The 24,991-nt window shown below is 40.3% G+C and overlaps 2 protein-coding genes across 4 annotated transcripts in view; both read right to left on the minus strand.

Moving 5' to 3' along the window:
- LOC129765439 (uncharacterized) overlaps positions 1-24,991 on the minus strand; it is a 73,610-nt gene that overhangs the window by 9,895 nt on the left and 38,724 nt on the right. The window lies entirely within an intron of this gene.
- Positions 19,295-20,944, minus strand: LOC129766188 (uncharacterized). Its single transcript, XM_055766691.1, has one exon. It carries the CDS (start codon positions 20,942-20,944, stop codon positions 19,295-19,297), a length of 1,650 nt encoding a protein of 549 aa, XP_055622666.1.

Here is a 24,991-nt window from a genome sequence, read left to right on the forward strand (position 1 = left end):
ATGTTTTTTTTTTGCGTCAACGTGTGTGGCACCCATACATCGAGCTTCTTTGTGAATCCAAGCTTCTTCAAATGGTTAATAACGGTTTGATGACTTATCCCCAGCTCTTGGCCGATGCTACGGCTGCTACTATGCCGGTCTTTCTCGGCTAATTCAGCGATTTTGTCGCAATTTTCGACGACAGGCTTCCGGAGCGTGGCGCATCTTCGACGACCTCTACACCAGAACGAAAACGTTGAAACCATCGTTGTGCGGTGGAAATGGAAACTGTATCGGGTCCATAAACTGCACAAATTTTATTGGCAGCTTGAGATGCATTTTTGCCTTTGTCATAGTAGTACTGTAAAATATGTCGGATTTTCTCTTTATTTTGCTCCATATTTGCGACACTATAACTCACGAACGACTTAACCAACACTGTCAAGGATAGCGCGCAAAAATACCTTTCCAACAAGCTATAGTATGACTCGATACAATGAATACAACTAGAACTACGCGCTTACAACGACACCTCGCGGAAATACCGCAGGACTTTTTTGACAGCCTAATATATTCCCACCACGTTCAGTGTTAGTCAACGAAACCAGAGAGGCGACTGTTTCCTACCTGTGAGATTTAACAACTCATGAGCCGGGAGAACAGCTTTACCTTCCTTCCGAAGGAAGATGTAATCAGAGATTTTTCGCCTCAGAAAATTCCAAAAACGCCAGCCGAGGTTGAATCCAGGCCGACTGAGTAGTGAGACTGTTACGCTAACCACACAATCACGGGCAGACCAAGTTGGAGGGAATCAAATCTAGCGAATAGGGTGGGTATTTAGGTACTTTCATTCATGCAGCGATCTTTACTTCGTCGCTGGTGTGGGAAGGTGCATTGTATTGGCATTGGTATAGATTTTTTTTTTCACTGGAACAATCAAACACTAATATAAATATACGCAGAAGGATAAACCTGCATGAAAGTTTAGGATATGAATTCATAAACCCCGATTGAGGATTCAGGAAGGAAGCCCCCGATTGAAGCAGTCAGTAGCGGCAAGGTCGTTACTTTTCAAAGATTCAAAGTCCTGTTTCAAACGCACGCCGGGGATATTATTTTATTCGTATATATTTGCGCATACCGGAATGCATTCCCTCAACACGGACTACAAAAGCGAACACCATGGCGATAACGATACTGATGATGTTCAATTTAAAATTGGCAGCCATCCAACTAGCAAAAAACCGCGGTGGGATGAGGCGTCCAAAATAGTTTTTCTCAAGGCCGTGAGTTTAGAATTAGTTTTCCAAATTGGGCTTTTTCAAGGCTAGAGACGAATTAACTGCAAAAGTGTAAAGTCTCTTCAATCCAACACTTACTCACTTAAAGTCCGGCTTACTGCTGAATAGTCGCGAGCAAAATACAAATATCGCTCAAAGCAACTTATTCAACATGATTTTTAATAGAGATGATAGTCTTCGAGAGTCTAAATTGTCTAATAGGACCTCTATTGACACTCAATCAAAGCCTATGCGTCCAACAAGACTAAGCCATTTCTCTTTTTCTGCGTAAGCCTATTTAATTTCCGAAGAAAGGTAGCGGAAGTAGGAAGGCCACTCTCTAGATTATTGCGACAATCAAGTATTGGACAATTATCCACTGAATTAATTTTTTACGCGACTGATACGTGCGCGCCAATTTTTTTTTTGAGAGAATCGCCTTAAAAAAAATTGGTTTATCACCGGCGCGCGCTCGTTCTAACCACACACGCACACGCTCTCGCAGAATTTCTCTTCTTCTTTTTTCTCTTCCCAACGAAGCGACGGTATGCAGTGCCAAATCGCGTACTTTCAAGAAAATTACGTAAAAAAAATCGTATATTTTCGAGTAAATCACGTAATTTCACGAGAATCACATAAAAAACCCATTATGTATAATATAATATATCCATTTTAGCGTATGTATAGGTGAATCGTCATGATAAATAACAGAACAAAGTTTTCAGATGACGACGAGCACTGATTTATTATTTTGCTTGCTAGAAATTTAGTGTTTTAGTGGTGAATATATTCTTAAATATCCAGTTGTTCTTTAAGCATTTGATATAATTATTGAGGCACTTTCGCTTGGTTTACACCGTGGGTAACAGGTTCACTATGAGATTTGATCTGCCATAAACGATATCATTAGAATTCACATAATTGACCATTGATTGAGAATCTCACATTTGGGAATACTCTCAAAGCGCACTCATGATAAATTAGATTTTTTTCAAATGTCACATATAATAATTTTTAATCATGATCATTTCACTAGGGTTGCCCAACAAGTACGTTATAGGTAGTACAGAGAAAATAACCTCTCTCACTCTTGCCACACTTGATCTATAGTACAACGGCCTTGATCAGTAGTAAAATTTTGCCGGAAACAATAATCCTCTATACGGCTATGATCACTACGTAATTCATGTGGCCGTCTTACATCAACCGGCATGATTTCAGTAGCGCCATTTTCATACCTTTTTTTGATTCATCAGATTAAAACGGTGAAACGGTCTAGTATAAGAATTTAATGCTTTTGTGTTTTTTTCTTTTTCGTTATAAGTTTGTTTGCCTTGTCCCCTCATCTCACCGTCGCCCACCCTCGACAGCCAGTCGAACACCAGATGCTATCCCTGGTCATTAGGCACAATGCCACAGTGCATGTGGCAACCCTCGGTTGAGACAACGGTACCCCCTATCCTCATCCCTAACCTGTCCTGTCCCACAAAAATGGTTGCACTTCTAACCTCGAGTAAACCGCGAGTATTCGGTCGAATCCTACTAAACATAGCATACGGTTGAAATTTTGTGTAAACAAATCTTGAATTAGTGGTTCCGCAAAGCTTATGCGATTGAGCCCTACAAATAAATGAATTGGAAAAAAAATCGATGCTGACATAATGAAATGCTTCAATTTTGTATACATTGTGTTTGATTGTACATGCGATGTTTTGCTACATGAGCTTTCTAGTAAGTTGAATTCAATTTCATCTGATCCTGTAGCAGAATTGTTACCTAAAAGGAGAGCTAGAGAGAACTCTGCCATTGAATAGTTGGAATCAAGATCGTGTTTATCTATGGCTTAACCCAGAACACGTGTTGTTTTCCCAGTGTTCAAAACTGTCATGTTGAAACTATTACATATATCTTAGTCAAAAAATGAAGGTTATAGTCGTACTTTTCTACCCAGGCGGTTCTGTCATAATCTTCCAAAATCAGCCGTGGTACAGAAAGGTGTGAGCACATGTGAGCAAGTTACCTGTGGCTAACTGCGACTCTCGGTGTTAATACAAGATAACAATGCAGAAATCTTTGCCTCTGATGTATGTACAACAAGCTGCAGTTGCGATCCCTCCAATAGATGAAAGGTCAATTCAAAATACAAGTGGCACTTATTGATCCTTATGAATCTTTATGATCCAAGCGTATAATATTGAAATCGTGTAAAAAGAGATCAGTTCGTAAACTCTAAAGAACGTGAGAATTCCCTTCAAGATATCAGACAACTTTATAAATCCAAAGTGGAATCCCAAATGCAAATCAACTTTTCCGCCCCGGGTGCGAAAGCTTCACTCGACGCCACTGCGTCGAACCGCTGGAATCTCGTTTCTATCCTAGGGCGAATTCGTCACCCTGCTGTCCCGCATCGAAGTTTGCCTAAAATCAAGACCGCTGACTCCAATGACTTCTGCTTAGTTTTCGACACCAGGTCATTTCCTTGTTTACCATCTACTTATTTACTTCTCGGAACACAATCTGTTACCAAAAAAAAAAAGACTCGATCGATGGCAACGGAATCAAGAGCTTTTTAGGCGGTTGTGGACGATCGATTACTTGACTGCCCTTCACTCATGTACCAAGTGGACAAGCATATGAGATCGTAGAAACAATGGTCCTTATGAAGGACGTCCATCTGCTTCTTTGAAGAGCAGTGGAGTAGTGAGGGTAGACGCGCTCCCGGCGAATTTGAAAATGGCGCCCCAAAAATACCACCTTTTTCACTAGTTTTGAGATTGTGATATTTTGAGAAAACTGCTCACTTATACCAATGTTCACTTTGAGCCTTTTTGACCGGGTTATTTGTATTTAGAAGTCTAGAAATATAATTACCAGCTTCGCTTATTCTCTAGACAAGTTTTTAGCTGAACCAAAATGTTCCATAATTGCACCTAAATCAAGGTCTGCTAGCGATTCTTTCTCGATCGAAAGCTGCGTTCGCACGACGCCACTGTAGTCGATGCAGCCTCGATATTAGGATAAACTGTTTCGAGAGAATATCTGAGAATAATTTTCAAGATGCATAAAGGCGTCAAAGAATTCAGGTCATGGAATAGGTCCTTACTATGTAGGATTTTTTCCTAATGTTCCAGATGACAAAGAAATCTAAAATCTATTTGATTCAGTAAAACTTCAACCCCGTACACGGTGGCACTGTTGTGTTTGGTTGAATTTGTCAAATCAGTGAGACACACAAAAGACAGAACAAGGACCTGATCACGAACGTCACTTCACGGCGAGAACAGAATGAATTGTATGCAAGGTTATATACGCTTTATTTCGTTTCCACCGTGAAGTGGCGTTCATGATCAGACCCCAAATGGACCTTTTCAACGCAAATACCGCTTGCCGTTTTGACGGCGATACAAGATATTGGAATGCTCTTTTAACTATACTCCCAAAAACTCAATAGGTACATTCCAGTGTGTAATTGAACTGCTGAAATATTTGAATATTTTTTGTATAGTTCCAAAGAACGTTATTATTGTAGGTGAAATGCTGCTGAAATTCTACTCTATATTAATGTGATGGTGGGTGTTTCAATTTTGCAAAAATCAAAAACCCGGGTTTACCACCCGCACACTACGCTGCTGTTGAAGAGTCAGCGAAACATACTACGGAGACTGTGAAAATATTCGGGCTGTAGATGTCCGGATAGGAGAAGAAAATATCGACGAGTCTTCACAAAGAAATGTGCTACCTAACAAACATTCTGATGTATCCGGATTGTACCCAGATGACCACCGCCTTACAAAGGCAGCTGTACCTGCTGTAGCTACTGGTCATATGGAAAATATACGGAAAACCTCTAATAACTCAAGAAAAATGTAAACAAAAGAAAAAAGATTGAGAAAATAGAACTAGAGATTGTTGCTAACTAAAACACGAATAAAGGAACAGAAGAAGGAATAAACGATCTATTGCTACAATAGTTCAATACCCCCCCCCCCCACCTTCAATCAACTCCACTGATAAGTGTTTAGATTTTTAATATAGTACCTCCTCATCCCTTTCTTTCTGTTAGACTATTGTTGACAAATCATAGAACAAAGTTCATTTGTATTGTTTGAAACAGAACTGAAAGTACAACACAAACGTTCAAGAGTCGGAAACTCAGGAAGTCAGGTTTTGTCATGTCACAAAAGTATTTGACTGACAGCAAACGAATTCAACTATAAAATGATCTTCAACTGATGATTCTTGATGATGATTTCCTTAAGTTTACTTCGACATTCGTTACTTATGGGAAATCGTGTGACTTATCCATGAAAACGAGAAAAAACGTATTTTTAGTGAGTCAAAACGTTGTTACATCACGCTGGAATCAGTCATTCCTATGTTCCATGTGTATACACCTAGCGCGATTGACTAGTAAAAATTTATCACCTTTCAATAATTTTTTGTCTTTAGTTACTTGTTGTATAGCGGTATGGGTTCGAAAAATTGTTCCCTATTTGAAATAAAGTTTTGCATTTTTATTGTTATCATTTTGACATGTTCTCATCACGAGCATCAATGGCTATATGTCGAGGTCCCTTTTTTGTTTCTATAGTTGATTCATTCCTGATCCACAGTCATTTTGATATAATATGTTACTGCCACAAAAACCAACCATAATCGCGAAAGGGTGCACTCAATGACACAAAACAAAGGCAAAATCGTACCATTTTTCCGGGCAGAGCACTTCATTGGCCATTGGCCATCGTTGTTTTGCGATGAGATAGGATTTTCTGCTGCAGTCATTTATCATTCCCACTGACACACAAGCGTATCCTAAATGCAGAGCCAGATTTTTCTCCATCAAATAGAGAAGTTGAAAAGGATTTATTTAACACTTTAAACATTTACGAATAAAGTTGGTTTGGGAAGTAACCAACAGGTTTGAAAGTATGTTTACAGTGATTACAGTTAGATGTTTTCGTAACGTTAGTCTGGTAGTGACCATCTGGCGTTCAGAAGAATGGAGTAAATTTAACCTTCACAAGATACGGCAAAATGATTTTGAGGTGACAATGGCACCTTGTGAACCTATTGATGACACATTCTGGCACCTGACTCAAGAAAGAGCACAAAACGATAGTTTGTGATGATACATTTAATTAATGATCTATTTCTAGTATGGATGTAAATATATTTGTATTTGGATGTAAATAGATTTTTTAAACTATTTATTGAACATGTCCACGTGGATATTATCTTGTTCCCTCTAACCTTCATCGTGGGCATGCATGGAAGTTCTTTCCATGTGGACATAATCTGTACCCCTGTATAAGCATGTGCTCCATTCATTCCTATAAATTGTCCACGTGGTATGTGGGCATGCCCTTACTCCAACGATAGGAATTGAAAACCAATAACCCTACCGAACATATCAGCACTTGCCGCAATTGGCGTCACCATTTAAAAGCATGATGACGCTGGGTGTTTGCTATGAATGAATGAATGTATGAATGAATAACTAACAAGTGAAATTAATTAAACATGACTCAATTTACATACAAATATTTCGAAGGAAAGCTATGAAAATACAATATGAATGACGCTGCAAGTGGTTACATCATGTGCAACATAATGAACTTTTTGTTATTACTGGTAATACGAGGGTCATTTCGAAAGTCACCCAACACCTAGTCCTAGAAGTTTTTGTTAGACGAGCGAGAGAAATGAAGTTTGCGAACGTTTCGGTACTTGTTTAGGGTAAGCAATTCCGTCACATATATATTTTTCACTTTTTCACCTGACCTCTCACGTATAGGTTCTTTTGCTAAGTATCAAAAATTTTCGACATTTCAGATAAAATTAATGATAACTTGAAAGAGTCAAGTGACTTTCGCCTGAGAAAATTTCACAGCGGGAAGCTGTTCAAGAGTACATGAATACAGAAGACCGCACACGGCAAAGGATATTTTAAGGATACAATACAGCGTAACCGTATAGTTATCGTTTTTCGTATACACTAGAAAACCGATTGCTATTATGCTACCGATTGATGCTGACTTTGCTGCACATGAACATACGTATGCCTTCGTTCAATTTTTATCATCAGCGCTACCCTTTGAGATTTATATGCAAATTGCGTCATGTTTAATTAATTTTACTCATTTGTTTTCCATTCACTCATAACAAACACTCAACGTCATCATCACCTTTTTGTGCAGTGACGCCAATTGTGGCAAGTGATGACATGTTCGGTCGAGTTGTTCGTTTTCAATTTTTATCTTTCCCGCAACGCTCTGGGGCATCGGGATTTTTAATTACTGTAGCGATATAGAAGAAAAAAATGTCGCCGCAGTTTCAGCAAATTGGAAAAAAAACCATATCAACATTATCTGAAAATATCGTGTTCGGATATATTCCGTTCGGTCCAAAGTACATAGTCCATTAGGGTAACTTGAGTCAATCCTTTCCAGATTTTCAAAGCGAATGAAAATCCGAAATCACCAGATTTATCACTAGGTCGGCATCGGGGAACCGCTTTATACGCTTTGTCTCAGTGGTAATGATAAATGACTGCATCAAGAACCCCATCTCACTGTAAAAAATCCACGTATACGGCCTGCAAAGCTGACCAATAAAAAGCTCTACCCAGAAAAAATATGACTTTTCCTTCACTCTGTGTCACAAGATGTATGTACCCTTTTGCGATAACAGGTGGTCATTGGGGAATACTAGTGATGGGGAAATGTATGAAAAAATTACACAGAAAGAAATAACTCATCCTGATGCCGTTGCCATTCGAGAGAAACACATCAAAATGGGAAATCATAACTTTATTTAGGAGATGGTGCAAACGTTCGAATGAACAAATACAAAACTAATTTTTAAGTTTACTAAGAGTGAACATAAGCATAGCCCAAGATTGATGGGTAATTACAGTAGAATTCGGAAATAATCATCTGCAAGGATTCAAAAAGGTATAACGAGTAAAATTAATTAAACATAATTCAATTTGCATATAAATCTCAGAGGCAGGCTTCGACGATAAAAACGAAATGATGGCGCACGTGGTCACATATGGAGCCATATAAAGCCAGAGCGAACATTCGGTTGCATGAAGGTGTTTAATCCACAATATTACCGTTACTACATATGGCCTCAGATAATACCTGAATGCTTGGCTCTCATTTGCATCTTTCATGTGTACCTTGCCGAGTATTTCTGTATTCATGTGGTTTACTGTTTATTTACCGTTTCCGTCGCTACAGCAGTGAGTCAATAACTTTAAATGACACTCAATGCGAAGCTTTGCTTCTTTAATAGTACCCCTTCTCGGACCGTAAAATCTAGCGGTCTAATAATCGAGCCTGAAGCTTGCGGAAGGAACATGAACAAGAGTTTGCTATTTGCGAACGAGGAAACATCCTAGAGTTTCTCTTCCTTTTTCATATATTTTAACGATATAATACATCGAATTATAAATCTAATTCTTTTACTGAACGATTGTTTTTTTGACAGGTTGAAACCTAAAATCGTCATAGCCGTAGTTGGTCCTACGATGTGGATGCCAGAAGCAAAGTGCTTCGGAAAAGTAGTGGTAGAACGTTGACCGAAACATGATCTAGAAGTGTTAGCAGTCGAGGTTACATGGTAGAATGTCGAAGACGGATACACATTGAATTTTGACACATCTGTTGGTCAGAGTTACCAAATCGATTAATTGACTTGGATCTCACTCCGAAGGCCGACAGAACAATTCCAAAGCAGTTGAAGATATGCGAAACCTATGAATTTATTCGATATGCATTCAATTGTAAAAATTTTCAAATAGGTGAAAATGAAAGCTTGTCAATACATACTACATGGGCTGAAAAGTTCCGGGATATGGGAGCCGATCTGGCGTGGAGGTAACATCCATACTTCTCACGCTCAAGATCACTAGTTCAGTTCTCACTCCCGACATTCTTCCAAAATGGAAGGTAAAAGTGACGAACCAGCCAGAAGCGTTGAAAGTCACTATAATACAGAAAAAAAAAAAAGTTCCGGGATTTTTGATGAAAACAATCGTTTTTTGGTTAAAGCTGTATTAATTCCTCAAAATAGTTTCCTTCGAGGGTCTTGGTATAGCGAGTTTTCAACGTTTCAATTCCCTTCCCTGTAGTACCAAACGTCTAAGTCTTCGAAATATGCCTTAGTGCCACTCTGCAGACTGCCTATTGCACTCAGAAGTGTGGTAATGAATCCACGTTTCATCTATTGTCACAAAACGTAAAAAGAAGTCCAGTCCAGATTACGCTTCAATAACGCCAAACCGACTGTTGAATCATCAACGCGCCGCTGTTTTTGGTCGATGGTCAGCAGACGCGCCACCCATCGCTCTGATAGCTATTTCATGTCCACAATGTCGTGCAAAATGTATCCCATCGTTTAAAACGAGTCGATACACTTGTTTCACGATATCTTGATTCGTACCCTCTTTTGGCCTTCCAAAGCGAGGTGCATCTGCTGTGCTTGTACAGCTCATTTCAAACACTCGTTCTTATGTTATAACGAATTCACTTCATAGAAGTATTCGCAGTGAGCGAGGTTGTGACAGCGACTGAAGGAGATAGCCCCACGTCTCAGCACTTAGCCTCTTTTAGCGTTGACGCATGTGAAATATCAGCTCGGTGTTTATTTCTTCTTGAAAGGCAACACGATTCGAGGCGAGTTATTGCAGCGAAAAGGAACCTTTGATGAAGATAGCAGAGAATACACGTCGTTGACGCAGAAGTTGAAAAACAGTCGTCTACAGATGATGTCATGCGGTACGTCGAGCAAGACACTAATAAGATCGTCTGGAGTTAACCACCACATAAGCGGAACCATCCGACAAGTATGAACACAGTCACTCCATTAACAAGTCGGGAAACCCCAGTCCGGCCACAGACCACAGTCTGGAAGTATTGATTCTTAAACACCAGATTGGTCATTGGCGGCATAGATTCGACCGGGATAGAGAAAAGGGACGTTAATAACGCTAGAACTGTTGAGTCCCGGGGCGGAAGCGTCTTGCATAAAGAAGTGTTCGGATATGACGAGGCCTTCGTAGTCAAATGTGTTACGAGTTCGCTTGCAGAGGAACGATCGTGCTTTTAATCCCAGGACTATCCATTGACAATTTTCTAAATGGTCTATTTAATGCTAAAGGAAAATGAACTTGTTCTCCTGCACCGGTACAGCTCATCGAAAACATGAACGCAAAAAAGCATGCAGAATGGTTCCCTTGGCCATGGATGGTATTCTACGAAGTCAGTACGTTGCATGGCTTCGTTTCAGGTAGACGCCTAGACGAAACCAAATGTGTGGACAGTAATAAGTTGTACATTGGAGTTGGGGGAGCAACGGAACGAGTCCTAAGAATGCTCTGTGTGATCTAAGGAATCTATATTCCTTAGATGTTGGCAATCTTTGTTGACTCAGCTCCTCTCTAGAGCCACCAAATATCAAAGCACCCTAGATTCTTGGTATTAACACATTGCGGACCGCTCACGAGATTTACTGTTACCGATGGATCACGAAATAACCCGTGTTTTCTACACTTTAAGGTTGAATCCTTGGTTTGCCAAGAATTCAACAAGGCCTATCGATGGCTCGCCTTCGTCTTATCCACATCGAAGGAAACGATCTCATTCGTGGAATCCGAACAAATGAAGCATTCGAGTTTGCCCCAAAACGTGCGGTCCTTAATGTGTTAAGTCAAGACTTTGAGCTTCAAAGGGACAAGTCCACTATTACAAGAAATCCTACTTCGGAATCTGACGGCTCCAGAATGGTCCGTCCGAACGAAGCTTGTGAACTGTTTCTCGGTTTCGGATTTCTCGCTTATTTGTTGTATACCTTATTTCCGCGTGTGGCGCCTGGTTGCCAATGCTGAACAATGATTTCGGAATAGAGAACTTGATTTGCTATCTACTAAAATTTGAACTGAACTGACCTTGGTTTTCTGTTTTCTAAAATTGAACTTGATAGGGTCGCTAGATTAGACTATATGTATAAATTTTAGCCTAACCTAATCTCGAAAAGAGAGAGAAAAAAGATATTTCCTTCTTACTCAGATAACCAAACCACGTGGTTATCCACCTTCCTATCAACCGCTTGAGAATCTTTCCCATTTGTTTTCGGTCCTAATTCTTCTCTGCTCTTCACGCTCATTCTGTGCGCGATAAGGGGCGAGACCTAAAAATCACTCATCTCGGGTGGCCCATACGGCGCTCTCGCATTGGGTCTTATCAAACATGTTTCCCACGAAAAAGGTTTAAGTGGAAAACAAAATTTCTACATATATTCCTTCGCCTAATGCGCTATCTCTACTATGTGCGCTTGTGCTGCACTACAGTTTATTGTCCTGACCCTCAATTTGTTTGCGTCATTATTATGGAGCCGCTTATCGCTTAAACACATGCGTTTCGCGTCCTATTTCCTTTGACCAATTCTCGCTTGGGTCTTGTTGAGTCATAAAACTCTGGTGCGTTTATCTTGGATGTGGTTCCCTCCTGCTGCCATTATTTTGGTTACATTTGTCCTTCTTTTTACTGATTTCAAAGGCGCCCGTTACGCTTCAATTTTGATATCTAATTATTTTATGTCCGGTTCTGCTATCTAAGCTGGGTCCGTTACACTCTGGAAGCCAACTATGGATGCGCTATAGAAAGCGCTAATAGAAAGAGCATGCGCTAATAGAAAGAGGTAACATGCCAATCAAGCGACAGGAGCTTCGTTGTGTGTTGACGCTATTTGATCTGCTCGGACTACTCGCGCCGTTTTTCAAATACGGCAAGGTTCTGATTTAGGATCTGTGGTGCGTTGAAGCCGATTGGGATAAGGCTACCGAAAAAGTCGTCTACTACCGTTTGAAAAAAGGGGTGAAGACGAGTGAGTTCGTATCTACCATAAGAATCCCGAGATGTTACTTTCCCTGAGCATCCGGAGAAACCTACATACAGGCTCAGCTACATGTCTTCGTAGATGCAACTTCTACGGTGCACTCTCGTGTCGCGTCAAGGATGAAGATGGAGTGATACGCTGTGCTCCGGTGTCTGGAGTATCTAAGGTTGCTCCACTTAAACTTATCTTTTTCCTGAGACTTGAGCTTCAAGCTTGTGTTCTCGGAGTCCGCATGCTAAAATTTATGCAGGAAAACCTCGAAGTTTCCAGTCAATCATAGCTCCACAGTGGTAGAGGTACTGGAGAACAAGAAAGCTACGGAGTGGAAGGGAATACGGTCGTGTTTCAACTCTAATGACGAAGTGATTCCCATTTAGAATATGGCTCATACTTTTCGGACGAGAGCCAGTGGTTCGACGAGCTGAAATTGTTACGGAAATCTGAGAAGGAAAGTGGTCAAATGAAGCAGGACGAATTTCTTGCAGTGCAAACTACCATCTCAAAGCTCGTCTAATGGGAGTCATTCTTGGATAAGGGAAATATACCTCAGCAGAACGAAAGCATGCCGATCAATGAGAGGTAGCCGTTGAACAAAAGCAGTGGGATTTACGAGTTAGTTTAATGCGTCTCCTGATCTCGCGGCTGGTATCATTTTCAGACGTTACCATCATCTCCAACTCTCTCTGCTTCTTGCCTAAGTCTGGTGTAATATTCAGCTATCGTCTCAAATGTTCTGTCGATAATGTCTACGTAATCAGCGAAGTAGATGAATTGACTGGATTTATTGAACATCGCAAGTTAAACGCCGCTCGTCTCATAACACCATCTAGCTCAATATTGCCAGCAGGCAAGAGAGTCCATTACCTTGTCGAAGCCCCCTGCGGGACTCGAATAAACCAGATAATGCACCCAATATTTGCATACAGCACCGTATTCTGTCCATCGTAGCCTTAATCAGTCTTGTAAGGTTCCCAGGGAAGCCGTTAAAGTCCATGATTCTCCATAGCTCTTTTCATATGCGACCTAAAAGTTGATGAATAGATGGTACAATGCGTAAATGCGCTGTAATACACTGAGTTTCACAACTATAGAACCACTCATTTTTTCTGATTTTCCAGAGATATGCGAGCAGTCGGTTGAATTGAAGTATATAGTATAGAATACAATAACTATCTTCATTTATAAGACTGGCCATTTGATGTTTATTGTTGTGTTCAGGCGCGAAACTATCAAAAAACTAAAATTCCAGTGTTTCATAACTATAGAACCAGATCGAAAAACTCTCACTTCTTTACAAAATTAATGTCGATCTCACATGAATTACATTAATGTTCCTAATGTGTAGGTCATCTTTAGTTCTCAATCGATTCTAGTAACCCATTTGGGGTAGTTTTGACCAAGCTGTGCCATGTTGTAGTGTGAATCTCGTTCTACGCAGAGGATGCTGCTCGTTTAAGCTCTTCAAATCACTCATACTACTTGTAAGCTGCATCTACTATTCGTACGACCACTCCTCATAAGTTCTTGATAGGGCTTTGATATGGTAAACAATCTGACCAGTCCAGAATCTGAAGCCCCTATTTATTGAATCATGCCAGGCTTTCCGGATTTTATGAATTGATGCCAAATTACCCAATTATCAAATTACCCAATTATCACGGTGAAGTGAATGATTCTGAAGTACCAGTGGACGGGACCTCCGTTTCCTGACATGTATGTCCATGTTCGCCAAGTACTTTTTCACTGTTTGGCCGGTTCCTTTGGAGCTTCTTGTCGCTTAGGGTCATCGGTCGTCCGGAACCGGGCTTTCTTTCAATGTTCTGATTGTTGTCCAATAGTGCCAAGATGATGTAGATGCCAGAACGGGCGTATCAGGCGTCCACAAAGTGCCGCACGATGCCCGTTTTTGATACGGCGAGGTACCGTTCTTTGGGTGTAGTTTGTCTCGTTTCTTGAAGATAGTACATAATAACCCCAACTTTCCACGCCACAGGTAGCTCTTTTGTTTCCCAAATTCTAACAATCACTCGATGCAGTCTAATTTTTCCGGGTCCATCTTGGTAATTTCCGCTCCGATGCCTTTTCCAGTGGATTTGTTGTTCTTAAGCTGTTCGATTGCATTATTAACTTCACTTATCGTTCGGGGTGGTACATCTTTATTATTTACTGCACCAACGTAATCGTTTCCAACGTTACCTTGGTCCTCTGCCTGTACGCCATTCAGGTGTCCATCGAAGTGCTGCCTCCACCTTTCAGTCACTTCACGTTCGTTCGTCAGGATACTCCCATCCTTATTATGACACATTTCTGCTCGTGGCAAGGCTCCTTTTCGGGATGTATTGAGTTTCCGGTTGAACTTTCGCGTCTCATGAGAACGTTGCAGTTGTTCGAGTTCTTTACACTCCTCCTTTCCTGACGACTCTTCTTTTCCCCGAAGAGTTGGGTTTGCAGTCTCCGCTTCTGTGTTTATCGTTCCACATTCTGACGGGTAGCTTGACACAGCATTGGTAGCGCGTTCTTCTTGTGTAACACTTGCTGACACTCATCATTGAACCACTCGTATCGTCGACTTTGTTCCACGTGTCCTCGGATGTTTTCCGCTACGCTGTTTATAGCTGTTTATTCATGCTCCAACATTCCTCAAGAGGAGCTTCGTTAATTTCGTCCTCTTCTAGCAGCTTCGAGCTTCAGTTTTTAAATGTTTGTACTATATAGGTGCCGCCTGGGCCTCCATTATCCGGTCTGACACCTAGAGAACAGAACCATCGCTCTCTAGGTACCAGACCGGATAAAGGAGGCCCATCGCTCTCTAGGTGCCAGACCGTTGGATATCCGAAAAAAATATGGCACTCGATTGATTTGGGGCTTCAAACATATCACTAAAGCTATATTCATTCTTACACCATTTTATTTATCAACTAAATTCATAATTTCCGAGTAGCAATTGAGTTCTCTAAGCTGATGTAAATAACGTAGACCTACCTTTTATTTAACGAAAAATATCTCATTTTAGAATAAGAATCATTACCGTTATCCTCAGTGTCTTCTCTTATGGTACCACAGAACGATGCGATTGCTTCGAAATCGAGGTTGGAAACAATTTTCCCGGACACGAACTGTGCGAAAAGAATTATCGTATAATTTGACCCTTACATGAGGATAGACTAGTGATTAGTTTATTAAATGTAGCCAATTATGTCACAAACGATTACGTGTCGTATCAACCGAAAGAACAGACAGCGAATTATGTATGAGAATGGACAGCAACATATTGGGGACAGCAACATAAAGTACGGACCAAAAGAAAACAAAAATCCTATAATAGATATCGTGTGGGCTTTACATGGCACTAATCATATATTTCATGATGTCAGGAGAGCGGATGGGGATGCTTTAACTTCCCAGTAAATTTATTATTGAATACGGTGGCAGTAAAATCGAATTCCATTCCTAACCAACAATGTCATAAAATCGATAAAACGTTTTGTTAGGGTTTCCGCCATCAATATTTCCACAGACAAATATTTATACCCATAAGCCAGCTACAATGTTCATGATCGATTTTTGATACATATTACACACTACAAAACCACGCATATGTAAATTGGCCCACGCTTCAAGACCGGAATGGTTACATCGAAGAAAAAAACCAACAGGACGCAGGACAGGTGACAGGCGATCCATGTTTAATTCAGCATCAGCTTAACAAACTTTTTTTTTTTCACCCCCCTTTTTTGGTCCAATTTTCCGGGTTACCGGGTTGTGTTCCGGTTTGGAGGCGTTTGTGAATTTTATCTGTCACTGTTACGCTTATTGCGTTGGTGGAGAAAACACAAACAGTGACACGTCTTCATGCCGGAGTGGATTCAGGGGAAACACCCTCAGAGGAATAGAATGGGCCAGATGGTAATGGTAAGATAAGACTGAGAATGATGGTGGTAGGATGGGATGGGGCGAATGCAGCTCGGAGGCATTACTGTGATGAGTTGATGAATAGTTGCGAGAGAACTGGTGTTCTCGTTATTATGGTCTTTCTAGAATAACACAGGAAGATATTGTTGTATGTGAATGGGTCAGAAAGAATCTTGAGAGATTGTTCACCTTTTACTACGTACAGCACATTTGCTTCACTTGTTTCATTTTGCCATTGCTGAGAGTGAGATGTGAAATGATGCATTGTCATAGGGAAACAGCTTACAGCTTATTTTTTTCTTTTGCGAATTGAGATTTCACTGAATGGTATAGGGTGATCAATTCGAAGTGTTACCAGTGTTGCGTTTAATCTATCTTTGCATATATTTGCACGAAGTTTATATAGAAAACGTTCCCGTTAGTATATTTATGACTTACGGGCTCTGTCGTTTCCATTCTATTTAAAAATCAAATATTTAGCAAAGGGCCTGGCCGGGTAAGCGAGTGAAAAGTGCATCCAAAACAAATCAACAGATGTATGGCAAATATTGTATAGGATATTAAATAAGACACTTTGGCGGGTTTTTTGAACCCCTATGTGGTTCAACATAGGATCTATAGTGAAGAACGTACTTTTTCGTTTATTTCATGCCATCCTCAAAAGCTTCGAGATAATTATTTGAGAAAAATAGGGGTTCAAACAAACCGCCAAAATTTCTTATTTAATATCCTATACAATATTTGCCATATAGCTGGTGATTTGGTTTGGGTGCACTTTTTACTCCCTTACCGGGCCAGGCCCTTTTTTTAAAATCAATTTATATTTATTAAAAATTATAGGATCTACGAATCGTTGGTTAGAGAATGAAGTGGAGGATTTTTTTATTTTTATTTTAAAATATCAGACAATTGAAAAAAATCATGAAAAAAAATGTTTTGATGAAAATGTATATGAATAGCGCTTATAATCTCCACTAAGTAACCCATATATTGGAAGATGGGTACTTTTACAGGAAAAATGTTTCTCCATCATAATTTTTTTTTCATGTTTTTTTAAAATTACTATGAAGATTTAACTCGTATCATTTTTGTGTATAAATTATGGCGATTTACATGTTCTGGAAACTTTTATTTATTTAGAAACTTGGCAAGAACATGTCAAACGCGAGAGTTTACACAAAAAAAATGTCACGAGTGGAACATTATTTTTTTCGGGAGTCTACACACAAAAATCCCATGTTTTCCAGAAACTATAAAAGATAGAAAGTTGATGTCTTCGACAAAAGTTCATATTTTAATAAGATTAGTAGTGATTTTTTCAAAGAAAACATGGATAAGTTGTTAGAAAAACTTGTTCCTCGCAAAAGTGCCCATCTTTCAATGTATGGGTGACTTGTTGGAAATTTCTCAAAAAAGATATGTGAATAGCCTTTATCACACACCTTTTTTTTAAAAATTTAAAAAAATGCAATTTCGAGAAAAAATTATTAATTTTGAAAATATTTTTTTTTCAGTGTAATTTATTTTTTATTTTTGGCATTTCTTTATGAAAACTGAAATAATTTCCTATATTTCGTCCTTTGACCAGAATTATGTAGATATTCTAGTTTTTGAGTTATAAATTTTTGTTAAAAATAAAGAAAAAAATGTCTGGCCCTTTTCAAAAAGTACAGGGTCGTTCAGATTGGACGCTCACGCAAACAAATCGAATAGCTCCTTATAATTTTTTTCGCTCCGTCGATGGTAACACTGCATTCTTCACTTCGGGACGATAATATTCGGCTACTCGTTCAGTCTGATCGGATGGATTATTTCCTCTGGGGATACGTGAAGGCCCGTTGCTATATTGATAAGCCACAAAATTTTGAGGAACTTAAAGAACAAATAAATTGGATTTACAACAGCATCGAAGTCGTAATGTTAGAATTGTGCATGAAGAATTATGTTCACATCGAAAATATCCTAAAATAAGCTTTATTTTTTTTTTTATAAAAATCGGTTCCCTTTTGTAGAAGTTATTAAAAAATGGTGCGTGAGCGTTTAATCTGAAAGACCCTGTAGTCTAATTCTTTTTCGAAGAATTCAAGTATGCTAAGTTGCTTAAGTTCTTTACACTCACAACGTTTCACCGCTATTCGAGATGGTGCTGCTAACTCCTAAGACGAGCGTTATGGCATGAAATTCGTCAACCGCAAGGTTGACGTAGGACTACCGTTGGCTTTGCAATCATTTGAGTGTATTGTTGTATTATTTATTGAACCAGCGATTGAATGTAACAATTTTCGAATTCATTTGCGAATAAATCCCAATCTAGGTAAATTCGTGCATTGTGATAGATTACGTTCTTCGTTGCAAGTCTGACGTATGGCATGATGCCTTGTTCATTTCATTATCGTGGACCTCCAAAATATGTGAACGGAAGAATTGCTAAACGATCAAGGTATTTTACATATTTCAAGTGTACGTACTTCTCGAACCGAACAGTCGAATGTTTTGAACTTAAAAACTAGATTATTGACCACTAAAATATTAACCTTTTATCAAGCATTTTGTCTGAAATCAAGCTATTATTTTGAATGGGATATCCAAAAAGAAAGATTATATCGTTATCTCACATCCCAATGGTTCCGACAGATATGTTATTCGAATCAAGGCAGTATTCTAGTCTAGAAATTCGAAAAAAATAGGTGGGTTATATCTACGATATAACCGCAAGGTTGACGTGGGACTACCTTTGTTCGGATTGTAGGGAATACACTACCGTTTTGTAGCAGCAAATTTCAGCAGCTCAAAAAAGATAGTTTCTCCTTTTTTCCTCCTACAACAATTCGATCAATTCGTACTCAAACACTAGCCAGTAAACATTTAGTAATTTACTATTTCTCTAGCTTATTGTTACTAGTGAATTGATTTCCACTTTTTATTCGGCTCGGTGTAACCGTGCTATTACTCCTGAGTTTATTGACAATATTTCTACTATTTACTACCGCCCTCACTACTAATAATTTCCAGAAAAATACACCAATTTATTCTCAATATTATTTTCACTTCTAATTCACCTGCTATTCGATTTGTTTTTGTTTTGATTCTGTTTATCTCCCTTCTACTCTATTCTTCCTACCTATCAACGGTGTCAATTTCCACTAGACCGGCTTTTGCCCCAAACAATGTGGCTAGATCAGTGGGTTTCTTTACACCCCAGCCCGTAACTCCGGTACTGCTTAGCCAATTCCGGTTTTACCAGCAATCTCGACCACTGCCAGATTGGCCACCGCTCTTCTGAACACTCCTTTCGTCGTCCGAACCATCGCTTGGCGGACGTTACCATCTGCTCCTTCGATAACCTCCTCGACAACTCCATGGACCCAGTTCTTTCGGTGCTCTCCGTCTACTACGAATACCATATCACCAACTTTCAAAGCCTTTTGATCCTCGTACCACTTTGTCCGCCGATTGATTCCTGGTAGGTACTCCTTGCACCACCTCTGCCACATCCTGTCTGCCAAGTATTGTGACCGTTTGTGCAAGTTTCGCAACGATTCCGCCAGATCAACGTGTTCGATCGTGCTATCTGCCTCCTTGACCACGCATCGTAATAAATGATTAGGCGTGATTGCCTTGAGCTCCGACTCTTGTGAAGAATATGTCAAGGGACGAGTATTAATCATATCTTCCGCTTCGCTCAACGTGGTCAGAAGAATCTCATCCGTCAACTTCCTGCCGTCGTTGAACGCCTCCATAGCTTCCTTCACCGATTGTACCATTCTCTCCCAAGCTCCACCCATGTGTGGAGTTCCAGGGGGAATGAAGTGCCACTTGATTGTCGGACTAGTAACGCTCTCCGTACATTCCACGTTGATTTTCTTCACCGTGTTGGACATTTCCTTGCTAGCACCCCTGAAATTCGTCTCGTTGTCTGAGAAGAACTCGTCGGGTGAACCTCTTCTGCAAATAAATCGCCTGATCGCCATCAGACACGCCTGTGTGCTTAGGGTATGCACCACCTCGAGATGCACTGCTCTCACTGCGAGGCACGTGAACAACGCAACCCATCTCTTTTCCTTTCTTCGACCGACCGAGACTTCTATAGGACCAAGATAGTCGACGCCTACCGAGCAAAAGGGCCGCAATGGTCGAGTCACTCGTTGGACTGGGAGTGGTGCCATCAACGGGTTCTTTGGTTGACTCCGCTTGACACGGCACCAGGTGCAGTTTTTCACGACTGTTGTTATTACCGATCGGAGTTTTGGAATGTACAAACGTTGACGGAGTTCATTGAAAACTGTTTCCCGATTTGCATGACCAAACCTTTCGTGATAGCTCTGAATGATCATCTCTGTGATACCGTGCCGTCTAGGTAGAATAATCGGAAACTTCTGGTCGAAGGGAATTTCTTCAGCCAACGCCAATCTGCCGCTCATCCTGACTACCCCATCAGTATTGATGATTGGACGCAACTGATACAACCAGCTGGATTTTTCAACAAGCACCCACGAGTTGGAATCTCTCCGTTCTTCCAACGTGCGTACCTCCTCAGGAAATCCATCGCGTTGTGCCTGTTTCAACAAAATTATTTCTCCCGCGCGAAGTTCTTCTTGACACAGCGGCTTCAAAATACATTTAGGAGTTTTCTTCACGAATACTTCTAGTGAACTACTAGCTTTCGACACAAAAATAGGATGACTCTTTGCTTTTCTCCGACAGTTGTTGATGAATCTTATAACACTAGCAGCTATTCGAATCAGCCTTCCCCATCGTGCCGTTACATGGATATCGATCGATGGAGTCGTAAACGATATTCCGTGGAACAGCACACATGCCTTCATTTCATCAGGAACATCGAGTTCCACCTTTTCTTGACTCGGCCACATACTTTCCGGCTCATGCAGGAACTGTGGTCCCCTGAACCACGGTCCGTTTGAATCTAATGGTGGTCCAAGGCCCTATTCGTCACGACATCTCCAATATTCTTATCTGACGGAACATGTCTCCAATCGCTTGCAGACGTTAGTTCCAAAATCTCACCGATCCTGAAGGCGACGAACTGTTTGTATTTATGCTGATCGGAGCGGATCCAGCTCAGCACTGTTTGAGAGTCGCTCCACAAAACCTGTCTCGAGATATGCAGCGTGTGATTGGACTTGACCGTGTGTAACATTCTAGCACCGAGGACTGCAGCCATCAGTTCCAGCCTCGGAATCGATTGGAGCTTAAGTGGAGACACTTTCGACCGAGACATTATCAACGAGCACCGAACATTTCCCTTGATCACAGCCCGGAAGTATGCTGCGCAGCCGTATGCGTGCAACCTTGCGTCGGTAAAAATATGCAACTCCAAAGACTCGATAGAAGACGAACGGATTTCTGGAAAGTAACACCTAGGTATGCGAATATCAGTGACCATCGGCAACAGTTTAGTCCACCGATCCCACTTTGCAAAGGTGGTATCATCTATCTGTTCGCCACAAATCCTGAATCACCAACTTTCCATTGATCGTGAACGGAGTGAGCAGTCCCAGTGGATCGAAAAACCCCATCACGCAACTTAGGACGATTCGTTTCGTTGGGCGTACACCATCTAAAAGATATGGCTTTACATCCTGCCGGTGTTCCATCGAAAACGAGAATTCATCTTGGTTCGGATCCCATACTATTCCCAGTACCCTTTCTGTTCCATTTTCCTTGTCCCGGTTAAAATGCACTGCTTGCAACGCTTTAATTTCGCCCAGTTCATCGAGAAAGATCCCAGAATTTGAAACCCAATTCCTAAGCTCGAACCCACCTTTTGAATGGATGAACTTTACCTTATTTGCTCTCCGAACTGCTTCCTCGATTGTATCAACGCTGTCGACATAATGACTCTCCACTATGGCTGCCGCTGCTTCCGGTAACTGCTCGACGAACTCCATCGCATTCAGGTTCTCCACGAATTGGGCTTGACTCGGAGAGCACTTCGATCCAAACGTGGCAACATCCATCACGTACACGCTGGGGGCATCATTGGGAGAATTCCGGAACACAAACAGCTGCAACTTTTTATCGCTTTCTCGTATCCTTATTTGGTGGAACATTTCTCTTAAATCTCCTCCGAATCCGATAGGCCTTTCACGAAAACGGCAGATGACTTTCGGTAATGGAGTGAGTAAATCCGGTCCCGTGAGTAGCTGCGAATTTAAAGAGACACCATCGACTGTCGCTGCTGCATCCCAGACCAGTCGCACTTTCTCAGGCTTTTTCGGATTCCGCACAATATTGACTGGTAGGAACCATGATGACCCCGAAGCAAATTTCGCCAGTTCTTCCGGTGTCGCTAGATGCGCATATCCCTTCTGCAGATACTCTACAATCTGTCTTCGTATATTGTCAAACAACTCTGGTGTCTGTTCCAATCTTTTCTCCAGCTGCTTCATTCGGAGCACCGCCATCGGGTAGCTGTTCGGCAACTGCAACTCATCAGTTTTCAACAGCATCCCGGTTTCGAAACGGTCACCAATGTGGACCGTGGTTCGCTCTAGAATCTCACGAGCCCTTTTTTCTTTTTTCGACTTTTGCGACACCGCCACTACCGATTCCTCCAGTGCGTACTGTTGCCTCAGCAAGGTATGCAGGTCTTCGTTGGAAACTGCTTGGTGATACCCGACGAAATTCCGCGCTTGTTTCGACTTTTTAGTTGGTCCGTACACTGCCCAACCGAGTGGAGAGCGAACGGCTGCTTCTGGATATCCTTTTCCTCCACGCCAGCACATCGATAATGGTACCAATTGTCGCATCCATCGCAACAGACCATTCCTTCATCGGTGTCTGACGTCATCGTACAGGCAGGCAGTCATCGTGAAGTTTGCAACCGTTTTTGAGGATTCCATATCCGACATATCTTTTTTGAGTTTGTTCGGATTGTAGGGAATACACTACCGTTTTGTAACAGCAAATTTCAGCAGCTCAAAAAAGATAGTTTCTCCTTTTTTCCTCCTACAACGATTCGATCAATTCGTACTCAAACGCTAGCCAGTAAACTTTTAGTAGTTTACTACTTCTCTAGTTTGTTGTTACTAGTGAATTGATTTCCACTTTTTATTCGGCTCGGTGTAACCGTGCTATTATTCCTGATTATTCCTTTTGTTTTGATTCTGTTTATCTCCCTTCTACTCTATTCTTCCTACCTATCAACGGTGTCAATTCCCACTAGACCGGCTTTTGCCCCAAACAATGTGGCCAGATCAGTGTGTTTCTTTACAACCTTAGTTTAGCAAGAATTTGTTTGTACTGATTAAATTTTTGATGGAATGAAACAATTCCCGAATTCATTTGAATTCATTATATTTGCTTTGTGTGTAAAAAGATTGTATAATGCCATGGAAGGTCAATTCATGCATTGTGATAGATAATGTTCCTCGTTACAAGTTAATTTATCACAGTCCTTTTACGGTTGGTATGATGCCTAGGACAAAATATATGAACGGAAGAATTATTAAACGATTATTTTATTTTACGGTTCCTTCTGAAGTTTGCATCTCTCAAGTATACGTACTTCTCGAACCGCGAATTTGCTTGATTTGATGAACTTCAGGTACTCAGTTCCGATTTTGACATGTATGTCGAACGCATATTGTTTAATCAATAGGCGTTACCGCAGCAAATGGTTAACAACATTTTGCCTAATCATTAAATGGTATGCGTAGAAATTTAGTGAGCAGAAGATATGAAAGCATATCCTTCAATGCAATAATGAATAACCGAGCCAAAGCGTTATGTTCGTACCCGCTTTTGTAAACCGTGCTAGGAAAACACTTTGCGGAGTGCAAAAAAAAATAAAATGCGGGTGCAGAAGTACCCCCGGCTTGCATGAATCAAAAACTTCACCTTCTACTTTTTATACTATAAAGGATTGAAACTTGAAAGTTCATTCGTCTCTAGTGTCTGCACGATTTTCCCAGGTTCCTAAGTTTAGGAGACCGTGTTAAGGAAACATATTCTAGTTTGCACAAAGGCAAGCGAGTATAAAAGTATTCGAAGCTTGCATTTATTTGCAGAGCCGATTTTCCCAGACATCTTGGTTTTGAAGTCTGTGTTAGGCAAACACATTTCAGTAGGATCAAAAATGCCACTGACTTGCATGTAGAGACGTCGGTTAATCGTTCGATTAATTTAAATAATCCAATATCTGAAATTTTAATCGAGTAATTTTGTATCGAATAATGGAAAATAAAAATATGAATACATCGAACAATTACCACAGCAATCGCGATTAATGGAAAAGGGAACAATTTTTTTTTTAAATACAATGAAAAATGTGTTTGACCGTCATGGTGTTTTGTTCAAATTCATCGAATATGCTGAACCATTTACGATTGAAGCATAAAAATAATTCTGTGGTGGTGCTAAAGTGCTAAAGAATGGTATATTTTTTTAGTGGTCAATGATTCTATACGTATACTTCTTTTGAACTAGTAGTTATAGGCACCAAGCAGAAATTTTCAAACAAATCTTCTATTTCAACAACATTCGCAGAACAGATAATTTTGAACAGAAAAAAATTAATGTTGGTGCAATAAAATATTGTGCATCATTCTCATAATGTGCTCTTTTTTCAATCATCCGCAAAAAATGATGAAATGGTAAATTTATCATTACTTACTAATATGCCATTTCATTCAAAAAGCATTATACTGCACCATGTTTATTTTAAAATTATATTTAATGTAACTTTTAAAATTATGACATCATAATCTTTTTTAAAATAAATGTCTGCTCATTTTGGTTACAAGAAATAAGTATTCGCTCGATTATTCGAATACTGAAAGACAATTATTCGAATAAATCGAATATTTTAAAACGGCCCCACGATTGATCGATAATCGAATAAACGAAAAATTTGGACATCTCTACTTGCATGAATTTGCTATGCCAATTTCCTCAGA

The sequence above is a fragment of the Toxorhynchites rutilus genome, chromosome 2 (assembly GCF_029784135.1).
Source record: "Toxorhynchites rutilus septentrionalis strain SRP chromosome 2, ASM2978413v1, whole genome shotgun sequence".
Classification (NCBI taxonomy): Eukaryota; Metazoa; Arthropoda; class Insecta; order Diptera; family Culicidae; genus Toxorhynchites; species Toxorhynchites rutilus.

What these genes read in the sequence shown, in the direction of transcription:
- LOC129766188 (XM_055766691.1), bottom strand. Translation starts at nt 20,944, where the DNA reads ATGTGGCCGAGTCAAGAAAAGGTGGAACTCGATGTTCCTGATGAAATG.